Source organism: Cryptomeria japonica, chromosome 5 (genome assembly GCF_030272615.1).
Source record: "Cryptomeria japonica chromosome 5, Sugi_1.0, whole genome shotgun sequence".
Lineage (NCBI taxonomy): Eukaryota > Viridiplantae > Streptophyta > Pinopsida > Cupressales > Cupressaceae > Cryptomeria > Cryptomeria japonica.
The window spans coordinates 805,338,357-805,351,061 of record NC_081409.1 but is presented as its reverse complement, the minus strand read 5'-3'; the positions used below and the strand labels follow the sequence as shown (position 1 = coordinate 805,351,061).

Genomic DNA, 12,705 nt, shown 5'->3' with positions numbered 1-12,705 from the left:
TAAAATCCTCTAACATTTATTTAAGGGGGCATTCGTCCTCTCATGTGCATAATTTGGATGGGTGGAAATTCACAAGCGATCAAGTATTCAAGCATTCTTTTCTAGCATTGAGCATTCTCAAGTCTCCCTTCAAGGCTAGGTGTTGTATTCAAGTCAAGGATTCAACCATTGAAGAGGAGATTGATTTCAACATTGAATTCCACACAAGCATTTCTATCAACATTGCTACTACAACCCCCCTTGAGGTGATTTACAATTTAGTCTTTCATTTACATATACTTGCAAGTACTTTCTTTCATTATTTAGTTAATTCCAAAACAGGGGTTTGACCTAAAGACAAACCCCCAATCCCAACCCATTTTCCTCTTTTCTATGTGTAGGTTGCATGTGCACAACTGTACTTTTGGATTGGGGCTTCATTTGCAAAGGCGGAAAAAATCTTTTCATTTCGTGGATTTTTCAGAGGACTGTGTACGTTCCTGCCACAGTCCAGGCAACTTTTCATCAAATTCGCAGGACGACTTCATCTCGACATATTACTGTCAGATCCAGGTGCACAGCTTCATCCCAAATTCTGATCTCGATTTATAATCAGTTCTTTGTCACTTTTGCACTACATAATTCAATCAATTCCTTTCCATTTCAAACAAGGAAGAGGGGATCAACTTATCATTCCCATTTCATTCAAGATTCAATCATCCATCTTTGTATGGAGAGATTGAATCTAGTGAATTATCCTCTCCTCTTCCTAATGTAACATGGTGAAAAGTGTTTGAAGGGTAATCAATAGCGAAAATGGCATCTCTCTCTGAGGGAAAGAGTGGTTTCCTTCTTGATCTATCATTCACCATTTTTCCACCATTACACCTCTCTAGGTTCGTTTTGTGTCCAATCTCTAGTTTTGATGCCATGTACACCCACTAATAGACTTCCTGGTGGGGTACCCTTCTCCCTAAGGCTTTATTGTGGTCCCTTTCTAAGAAGGACCATGGAACCCAATTTTAAATGGGACAGGGGTCTTATCTCTCCGATGGGAATTCGACTCCATGGATATGCATAACCATTGGAGGTCAGCCTAATCTGTAAATGCCCTCGATACCCCTATATAAAGTCATTTGATCAATTCATTCTAATCTAAGTCTCCATCTCCAAGCATAATCAAGCAATCAGATCTTGCATATGTGAAGCGTTCATTATCAAACATTTTCAAAGGTCTTCAAGGCTACATATTCTTCATTCAACCATTGTGGAGCAAAATTACAATATTAATATGCAAGCATATGTGTGTGATTAGGGTTTTGTCATGTTCATGTCATTTCATACAACATATGTGATTACATTCAACAAGAAAAACATCATTATCAACAATTGTAGATCTGAGGTATATCTTTCCAGTATTTATTTCAATATTTGCATAATTTCATTCAAGGATAATTCCTAAACCGAGGTTTGACTTAGGCAAGCCCTTATTCCCAACAATTTCCCTTTTCTTTTGGTGCACCGAAAACAAGTACAGAGTTGTAATTTTTCAGGATCAACATAATTCATAGAGATGAATAGGTTCCCTTTTGGAGGACGAAAATTTTAGAGGACTAGGGTGACCACCACCAAGGCCCTGACAATTCAGGTCAACCTTATGGGAACATATCTGAACCTTCATTTATTGCTTAGATCTAGGTTTGTGTCTTTGCGTGACAATTTTAGCTCATTGTTTATGCCTAATATCTTCAATATCCACACATTTACTCTAGTCTCAACATCTTCAACAAATTCAAATCAATGCAACTCAAGGAGGATAGAGCCGCATTCAAAAAGGGCCTAGAATTTAATCATAATCTTAACCCTAGAAAGGTTATATCTGTAGACACATACAAGTTGCACAATGAATTCAGTGAATTTATTCATTTAGTTATCCCTAATTATTCCAATTAATTAAATTAAGATTTAATTAATATCCCTAATCTTCTAATTAGCCTATTAACCAGATTAAAGATTTGATTAAATCATTTCCTCTAGCCTAACCTAATAATTTAACTAAGGTTTGATTAAGTACCCTTAGCCATTTAATTGAATAAATCTTATTTATTTAATTTAAATACCCTTTTCCCCTTTTTATTAAATTCACATTTAATTAAAATCCCTTTTGCATTTAAATAAATCAAAATTTATTTAAAAATCCCCCCACTTGTAAAATCCTACAAATACAAGTTGTATCCCTTTTTTGGCTAAATTAAATCATTTTAATTTAACTAAAAATCCTATTTTCCCTCACCCACTTTCAAAATCCTACATTCCCCTAATCATTCTTCTAGAATCCTTCTAATCCTATCCTAATCATGTCCTATTCTCCTAATCATGTCCCATCCCTAAAATTGGGGGAGTCACTTCTCCAAATTTGGGGAAAGTCTTCAAAATATGTTGAAGACTCTACCTTATTCAACAAGCTAACTTGTTGAGTTCCCCAAATTTGTAAGAGCCTTACAAATTGGCCCCAAAATTATTATAAGGCATTTAATGCCTCTTACAAGCCCACACCCCTTAGCCATGATGGTTGTCCCTTGACCATTTACCCATGTCGCACAAGAGTTTCCCTCTTGGGTAATAGCATGCATCCCTAGTTAATGATATTATCCAATGATGTCACTCCTTGAGGTTATCCCTGATTGTTTGATTAGCATCTAATGCTTGTTTAGCATCCCCTCAAGCCCTCTCAAGGTGATATTTGTCAACTTGGGATTGGATTGAAACTCTCCCATGGATTGATAACTTTCAATCCTGACCCTTGTTGAGATTACTCAATCTCAACCATCCATTTCTCTATTTTCCCTATAAATAGAGCCCATTCCTTCTTCAATTCATCAAGTCTTTTGTGCATCAAAATTATAGTCACATTGCAGGCTAACGATCTCTTTTTGTTGTCAACATCATCCCGAAGCATCCATAGCACATAGTTTAGCTTCATTTAGTTGCATTTTAATCTTCCATCCTGTCTTAATTTCACTTCTTTTATAAGTTTTGCATTCTCATCTTAGTTTAATTAACTCACATAGCATACTTAGCTTTCAATTTGGAATATACTTTGCCTCCTAATCATCTAGATTGCATCCTTCCTTTTCATCTTCATCTCTTAGAACTCACTACAATCCTAGTTGCATCTATTTCGATTCTAGTAACATTTTTCATATAACTCGTTCTCTAGGTTGTCATCTTGAGGATCAAGTGCTCTTCCAAGTGAGGGCCACCTTGAATCTTAGAGATCTTTAGAGATAGAGGAGAATGAGGCGATTTTAGAGTTTTTAATCTATTCATTTGTTCTGATTTCTAGCATCTAATGCAATGCTTTATTGGTGTGTTTGAAGTGTTTTCCCTCTTGTAGGTAGAAGAACACATTTCTGGCATACAGTATCTATTAAATTTCTCTCCTCCTTAATGTAATGGTTAATTAAGCAAAATTAATGCTTGTATTACCTTAATTAGTGAAACCCTAATTTTCAACATTATAGTATCTCTCCCCCTTTGACATCAATGATAAGGGAGGATTTAATCTCTTGCTTCCAGGGATGTAGAATAGGACTTTGACAAAGCCCCCTTAGACCAATAATCTATCTAAACAATTTAGAGATAGGAAAAGGGAGCTAACACTTCTAGCTTCTATCTAGGAAACTCAGATGTCTCCTCGGGTAAAGGTTTCATAAAGATGTTTTCAATTTGATCCTTTGTAGCCGCATACTCAAATCTGACCTCTTGATCAGTAACCTTCTGACCTCTTGATCAGTAACCTTCTCCCCTAGAAAGTGATACTCAATTGATATGTGTTTGGTTTTTTAATGCATCATAAGATTCTTTGAAATATTGATTGCGCTTGTGTTATCACAAAGAATAGGGATATGATCATCATACTCCACCTTAATATCCTTCAAGGTTTGCCTCATCCATAGCACTTGAGTACAACATGATACAACTGTAATGTATTTTGTCTCCACAGTAGATAGAAAAATCGATTCTTGTTTCTTACTTAGTCATGTGACTAGTTTGTCTCCAAGAAAGAATGTTTCTCCACTTGTGATCTTTCTATCATCAACACTTTTTGCCCAATCAACATATGCGTATGCAATTAGAGTGAAATTATCACTATTAGGGTACCATAAACCATAATAAATTGTACTCTACAAATATCTAAATATTCTCTTTACTGCCTTCACGTGTGTCTCTTTTGGAGTAGCTTGAAAGCATGCTACCATACATACTACTTGCATGATATCAATCATAGATGCAGTTAAATATAATAAACTTTCAATCATATCTATGTATAATGATCGATTAGCAAGAGGAGATTCATCATCCTTATTCAGCTTACATCCAATCAACATAGGAGCACTAACTGGCTTGCAATTGTCCATCTTATATTTCTTCATCTCTTTCACATACTTGGTTTTGGAAATGAAAATGTCTTTTATCATATTGAGAAAGATGCAAACCAAGAAAAAGTATAACTCGCCTAGCATAGACATCTCAAACTTTTTCTACATTTCCTCTATAAATTCCTTTTACATTGTGTCATTTCTTCCACCAAAGGTAATGTCATCGACATAAACAACAACAATCACTCGATGGTCACCTTCTAATTTGATTTTTAAATTGTTGTCTACAATACTTCTTTTGGATCCTTATTGTTGCACATAGTTGTCCAATCTATCATATGAAGCCCCAAGGGCATTTTTGAGCCAATAAATTTCTTTCCTCAATTTGCATAGAAAGTCCCAATTTTCTATCAACTAACGTCCTTTAGGTTGCTCAATATATACCTCTTCTTCAAGATTCTCATTTAGGAATGCTAACTTAACGTCCATCTGATATACCTTGAAGTTCTTGTAGACTAAGAATGCCAAAAACATTTTGATTGCTTCTAATGTTTCCACAAGATAAAAGGTTTCTTCAAAATCAATGCCTTCTACTTACACATCCTTTGCAAACTAACCTTTCCTTTTTCTAATCATTTGACCATGTTCATTCAATTTGTTCCAGAATACCCATTTTGTCCCAATGGATTCTTATCTTTACACCTAGAAAAAAATTCTCATATTTCATTCTTTTCTATATGCTTCAACTCTTCTTGCACACCTTCAATCCAACTTTCATCTTTGCTTGCCTCAATTAAATTTTTAGGCTCTATCATGGATAACACAAAAAAAATTGCACATTGTGAAGTCTTTGACAATTTTCTCCTAGTTTGAACTCTAGCATCCTTATTGCCAATGATTTAATCTTTGGAGTGATCTCTCTAAATATACTTTGTAGGTGTCTTTGTTTCCTTCCTTTCAAATTCTTCTTTGTTTAATTCTTCATTAGTGAATTCTGATTCATCTGAATCAATGTCTAGTATCGGCTCATGATGTGATCTTCCATCCACTTTAACATTTTCACTCTCAACAATCTTTTGTAATCTCGTATTGTAGCATATATATGCCTTGCTTTGTCTTGGGCAGCCAAGAAAGATGTGTTTATCAGATCTTGAGTCAAATTTACCCAAGTTGTCTTCATCTCTTTTTATGTAACATCCACTACCAAAGATCCTAAAATGCTTCATAGCTGCAGGTCTACCTTTCCAAAGCTCATATGGATTCTTTATGTTATTCCCTCTTATCTACGCTCTATTGAGAATATAGACAGGAGTATGAAATGCTTCTTTCCAAAATATTTTAGATAATTTGGCCTCATTCAACATTGTCCTTTCCATTTCTTGAATTGTTCTATTTTTCCTTACAACCACTCCAATTTGTTGAGGATTCCTTGCAGCAACATATGGTCTTCTTATGCAATTATTTTCAAAAACATCTTCAAACTCGTTTGAGGTAAACTCACCACCTCTAAAAAAACTTAAAAATTTGATCTTAAAGCCCATTTCATTTTCTACCATAGATTTGAAGGTTTTAAATCTATCAAAAGCTTCAGACTTTTCTTTCAAGAAAGTAATCCAAATCATTATAGTAAAATTATCAATAAGTAACATGAAGTACCTTTCACCTTGCAAACTTCTTGTCCTTGTTGGTCCACATAAATCAATTTTAATAAACTCTAGAGGTTTTGATGTTGAATGTTCTTTTGTTTTGAAGCTTACTCTTGTTTTCTTCCCTTGTTGACATCGCTTCTGAAGGTTGCTTGATGGTTTTGCAATTTAGGCATATCTCTTACAACTTGCTTGGAACTTATCTATACAAGATTGTCAAAGTGAATATGACCCATTGTTTTATTTCATATACAAATCTCATCTATCTAACTCGTGTAGCACTTATGTCCTTTTAATTCATTAATAATATATAGGTTGTTGTCAGTTATATATACATTTGCAATCAGCTCTGTTGCCTTTCTAATTTCACATCCTTTGCTCTAAAATATGACATTAAATCCTTGATCACATATCTAACACGCACTTACTAGATTATGCTTAAGTCCTTCAACATATAAGACATTATTTTGTCCTCGTCTTTTAATTGTCAAAACTGATAGTGCATTTTCCAACTATGTTTTCAATATCATTGGTTCCAAATCTTACTATGCCTTCATCAGCTTCCTTCAAAGAAAGAAACTTGCTCTTTTCTCCTGCCATGTTGTTTGAACAACCACTATCAATATATCATTTACTTGTCCCATTCTCTAGATGAAATGCAGCTTGTACAAGCAAATAATTCTCTACCTTTTGATCTCCTTTCTTTTATTTGCATTCCTTCTTAGGTTCTTTCACTTGATTTGCAATATTGGCCACTTTTTTATTTTCTTTTGAAGTAGAATTATTTTTCACTTTTCTATTTAGAAGACTTCACAAAGCTACTTCAACAAAATCTTGCTATATACCCAAAATTGTTGCATTTGTAACATATCACATGGAAGTCAACCAAAGGTGCAAATGGATTCTTGCTTAAGAAATCATTTCTTCTAATGGTGACTTCACAATCAATAGATTTATGCTCAAACTGATAACAAGAAAAACAATAACCAAAGAATGAGCAATTGAACTTGGTTAGGTGTGGTTGCTTTGCAATTTCAGATTCTCTGATTTTCCTCTTCTAATATAGGTGTCGTATAAGGTTGTCATTGAATGAAGTGTGTCCATGTTTTGAATTAAGTATATTAATGTTATGGGTCGCAATTGAATTTCTACATGAATATGATATCAATATTGAGGTTTTTATGCTATAAGAATTATGTAAAGATTGAGGCATGATCACATAAATTAGCAAGATGGATATATTAACCTTGCAGGTGATTTATATTCTAATTGTATTATTGTGATGAGGTTGGCATGAGGGCCTAGGTCACATAGCAAGGTTGATCCACTATTTTTCCAAGTGATTTGCAAGTATGCATGGATAATTTATGAACACGCAGTACCAAAGTGAAAGTGTACATATGAATGATTTATTTGTTAATCTATATATATGATCCAAATGTGATTTAGCTTTAAATAGAAATAATTACCCATATGTAAGAGGTAGATGGAGTCGTTGCGGGTGCCTATGGTAGCTAGGATTTGGTCGAAGCAAGGAGGTGTGGGCATTTTGTAGAGTGGAAGGCGTGGCAATTGAGTGTTTGTTGTAAGTGGTGGCCCGTGACGAAAGATCAAAGCTCTTGATTGGGTGTGTGCACAGAGGGGCATTGTGTCAGGTAGGAATCTCAAGGTCGTTTATGGTTGGGGTTTCCTCTCTAGTCGCAAACAAGAATGGAAAATGAGGAAAGCCGATACTAGTAGTGATGGGAGCGTTTGTCCTTCCAATCAACTATTTGGTTGTTCTTATGATTGCTCCTCTAGTTATGTGTCTTTTTCTAGTGTTGTGCAGGGGTTCCCAAGGCAGGGCAAGGTAAGGAACGGGGCGGAATGCTCTAAAGATGCATCCCCGCTGAAATTGATTTCTATGGAGGATGTGTTGATGGGGTTGAAGAGGAGGTAGAGAATAATGAGAGGGTTTTTGTTGGGTTAGGCTTGATTGGGCATTTCAGATGTATTTGGTCAAGCTTAAGAGATCTTCATAAATGGATCACTAAGAAATGGGAACTCATTGTGGATGGATGTGTTCAAATCTATCCAAGCACTCATGGTTTCTTTATTGTAGTTTTTGAAGATGAGAAAGACAAGAATAAGGTGAATAAGGTGCTCTATGACCATCAGTGATGTTGGGAGGGTAACCAAACGCTTATGTTGAAACTGTGGCATCCATCTTTCAATCCTTCCATTGAATCATTTGATCATATTCCTCTTTGGTAAGGCTTCTAAATATTTCTCTCCAATGTTGATTGGATTCATGTTTTGAAATGCTAGGGAACTCTTTGGGAAGTTTATTAATTGTGGATGAGGACTCTTCAAATCTTCTGCACTCCACTTATGCCCAGATTATAGTGTAGATGGATGTTACTAAGAATCTTCCCGAAGAGATTTCTATTAAAACATCAAAAGGTTGTTGGGTGCAGTCCCTAAACTATGAGGGTATCCCTTTCAATTGCAGAAGATGTTTTTAGACTAGACATATTGTTGCTCAATATGCCCAAAGGAGGATGGAAAAGGTTGTTGGGAATGTGAAGTCCAACAGTCACAAGACCTTTCGGATTCTCTCAACTATTTGTTTCACAACTAAATATGATTCCATATATGCCTCTGTGCAGCTGTGTATGATGTGGTAATTAGATATTGGTTAATAAGAACTCTCCCTTCTTTCTAAGTGGATGTAGCCTTTATGGTGAACCACGTTAATCTTGTGTCTCGAGTTCTTTGTTGTGTCCATTATTCTTTTTGTTATTTTGTGTTCATTATTATGTGTTTTCTCTGCTCAATTTAAAACTAACAATTGGTATCAGAGCCATGGTTGGCTTGAGCAGAGAGTAATGTTATGCAAATGGAAGTTGAAATGAAACGCCATGTACATTGGTGCGATGGCTGGAAAGATGAAGAGGATTTCGCTGAAGAAGAGGATGCTGAGGCAAGTGAAGATGAATCTGAAGAATAAACATATGATGTCGAAAAATGTCAAGAGGAAAAAATTATGAAACTAAAGGAGGAGAATTTCTTACTCGCCGATTTATTGTATTTTATGGAAGATACCTTGGCCAAAATTTTGGAGGTTGAGACTTCAAGACATTTAAGAGAAAAAGAACTGATAGAAATCTTAAATGGAACAAAAGTAAATAGAGGCAACATTGATCATATATCAATTGATTGGCATGTTGAGCTGGAGAATCTCATAATAGCTCTAGAAGATCATCATAGCAATACACAAGCCAAGTTATTTTCTCTTCAAGAAGATTTGCAAAACGCTTCTTTGAGAGAAGCTCATCTTCAGGCCAAGCTAAAGGATGTTGAGAAAAATTTGTTGAATGCCCTAGTAGAGGTTGCGGCTGAAGAGGGAGAAGACCTTTGCATAAACAATTTCATAGAAGAATATGAGCCCATGGAATTGGATGACCAAATGGAGGATGGAAGAAGTTTTGATCAAATTATGATGCATGCAAGGGGAGCTATTTTTGTAAATAGAAGGCTTCATGATCATGATATAGATGGTGATGCTGATTGCAGGCCACGACAAAGACAACGTGTTGAGCCTTCAGTATTTGAAAAATTTAAGGGTAATGAGCCTCATGATATGGTACGAGTGTTGTCCCAGACTTGGTCTGGTTTGGGCCTTGTTTTGGATTGTCCGCAGGTTGTGGCGGAGATGGAAGTTGACCCCAACGGAGAGGGCTTCACCAAGGAGGCAGCGGCATGGTGGTGATGGAGTCCTGGGAGGACGAGAATGACCTAGGAAAAGAAGAGGCAAAGTTAGAGGTGGAGACCACGCGGAAAATGACGGTAGGTTTCACCAAGGTGCAACTTCTTGACATTCTCGTGGAAGCCTTTGAAAAGCACAGTGACATTGCAGATCAAGTCACAGGGCTCGCAAATATGCATTCGCAGCCTACGAGTTTTGTAGCTGAGACTCTGGGGGAATATTTCATAGCGCAGGGAAAGACGACGCCTACGCAACGTTTGGTGGAGACTGACCCCTTACGAGATTCCCCTTGCAGCGAAAGAGGTCGTGGAAACTTTGTCGGTGGTCAAGATTACAGAGGAACATTTGAAGTGTGAATTATCTTCCAAGTGCGCAATGTTGGGAGGTGAAGAGGCAGACGCTCAGTTCGGCATTCTTTTCTCAAATAAAAGAATTAGTGATGTGAAATTGCCCGGTAGTCTATCCGCACTCTTGCATGGTAGCCCAAATTATGTGAGTGAGATAATTACTTTGGTATCCATAATGGAAAATGGGAATATTATAGCAGAATCATTCCCTCCTCTCACTAAAGAATCGATGTGCATCCACCAATCGTTGGAAGACCTTATTAACTGCTTTGACCCCCATCAGAATGTTAGCAATAGTGATGGTTGTGATCTTTGGCATACTTTGCCCAGTCTTAGAGACGAGGCAAATGATTTGTACGAGATTTTGGTAATTGCTTTGGAGAACCTGAAGAATTACTTTGTGGGCAAGGTAAATTATGGATTAAAAGCTATAAACAGAGAGGGGTTGTCGGAAAAGAAAAGCTCGAAGAAATTCGTTGAGGCCAGAGCAGATTTCTCAGAGATTTTTTATTCAGTTCATCTTCATTGCTACTTTAATTAATCCTCCACCATGGTGCTCGAGGCTACTATGATATGCATCGACAATTCAGAGTGGATGAGAAATGGGGATTACAATCCCAATAGATTTCAGGCGCGGGCAGATACAGTTAATCTTATTTGTGGGGCAAAAACCCAGTCAAATCCTGAGAACACAGTGGGTGTAATGACTTTGGCTAGGAAGAATGTCTGTGTATTGGTGACACCAACAACTGATCTTGGAAAAATTCTTCCGTGTATGCATGGTTTAGAAGTTGTCGGGGAGATGAATTTGACATCTGGTATCCAAGTTGCTCAGCTGGCACTTAAACACCGTCAAAATAAAGAACAGCAGCAAAGAATTATAGTGTTTGTTGGAAGTCCTATTAAAGCTGATAAGAAGACATTAGAAGCAATTGGAAAGAAATTGAAGAAAAATATTGTGGATTTTGGAGAGGAAGATGATGGGAAGCTACAAAAATTAGAGGCTCTTCTTGCAACAATAAACAATAATGACAATAGTCACATTGTACATGTTCCTGCAGGTCCAAATGCTACGGATGCTATTTTGAGGCAGTTTTTTGGCTTGTTCGATGAAGCTTTGTGCCAGTCAAATGAGGAGCTTAGGAAAGAAGAAAAATAAGTCGTGTTTGCGTATGTGGTGGCTGATAGAGACGAGGATGTAATTAAAATTTTGGAAAGAGGAGCCATGTTTGGGCAGTTTTTGGAGGGTGGATTATTCAGTGATACAGTATATTTTATGGAGTATTTTGTTTTAGAACCAGCTAATAGTGATCTTCTCATTGTTTTGTTTTGTTACGAGGGAGCACGGGAGCAATAGACACGGTTAATAGTAATGTTATGGTCCAGTTGTTAAGTTTTATTCAGTTTTACATGCTTTGGAGAAGATTAATTCGAAGTGTATGCGAGCAGAAGATTGTTAAGCTAAAATCTAGCAGGTTGGTTGTGTTATGAATTTAGAATGGGAATGCAGGGAATGTCGTCGTACATGTCTGTGTCAATTGGCCTTCACGGGGGATATTGTTGGGAATGTGAAGCCCAACGGTCACAAGACCTTTCGGATTCTCCCAACTCTTTGTTTCACAACTAAATATGATTCTATATATGCCTCTGTGCAACTATGTATGATGTGGTAATTGGATATTGGTTAATAAGAACTCTCCCTACTTTCTAAGTGGATGTAGCCTTTATGGTGAACCACGTTAATCTTGTGTCTCGAGTTCTTTGTTGTGTCTATTATTCTTTCTGCTATTTTGTGTTCATTATTATGTGTTTTCTCTACTCGATTTAAAACTAACAAAGACAACCACTTGGTGGAAGATGCCTCTTCTCTCCATTACCTGATGGAGAAAGGTGTGGTACATTTTGAGAGTGGAAAGGATGTTTACAATGAGCTAGTTAAGGTTCCTCTTTCAACTGGGACCTCTACTTAAAATGTGAATCCAGTTTTGAACAGTGTTAATGTTGGTCAAGACTTGAATGTGAAGCAAGTATAAACTACTTTAGAATCGCAACATTTGGATTCTAAAGGAAATGTCTCTTTACAAGGTAGGGAAAAGGAAGGTCAGATTGAAGATGGGCAAATTCAGGTTGAGGATGAGGAGATGGAGGAGGGATAGCATGTAGTAAAAGGGAAGCGCAACGAAAGATGTAAGCAAGACATTAGTTGGCATATGCTTATGAGGTTGCACTCTAAAGACAAGGCTAGAATGTATTAGTCTTGACCTGTTAATGGGTCTTTGTTCTTTAGATGTATTTGAGTGGGGAGGTGGCTCCTCCTTTGTAGCCCCACTAGGACAAAAACCTATTTTCAGATGTTTTTTTATCTTTTTGACTATGAATAAAAAATCAGTATTACCAACCAAAAGCAAAAGTTATGATTTGGCTTTAAGCTATTCATTGTTGAACAATTTGAATTCCTTAAATGATTATTCTTTCTTTAAGATAATAAACATTGAGATGATTTCTTTGAGCAACATTGATATTGTGAATGAGCTAAAAATCATGCAAGTGTGTATAAGGACATGTTGGGAATGTTGATAAGAAATAAATAGTAACCTATCTAG

The 12,705-nt window shown here is 36.5% G+C and overlaps 1 protein-coding gene across 1 annotated transcript; it reads left to right on the top strand.

Annotated features, from left to right (window-relative positions):
• The first annotated feature begins 10,546 nt into the window (after window positions 1-10,546).
• Window positions 10,547-11,337, top strand: LOC131042956 (26S proteasome non-ATPase regulatory subunit 4 homolog). Its single transcript, XM_057976302.2, has one exon. The coding sequence runs from the start codon at window positions 10,653-10,655 to the stop codon at window positions 11,259-11,261; it is 609 nt and encodes a 202-aa protein (XP_057832285.2). The 5' UTR covers window positions 10,547-10,652; the 3' UTR covers window positions 11,262-11,337.
• Window positions 11,338-12,705: the final 1,368 nt, after the last annotated feature.

What these genes read in the sequence shown, in the direction of transcription:
- LOC131042956 (XM_057976302.2), top strand. Translation starts at nt 10,653, where the DNA reads ATGGTGCTCGAGGCTACTATGATATGCATCGACAATTCAGAGTGGATG.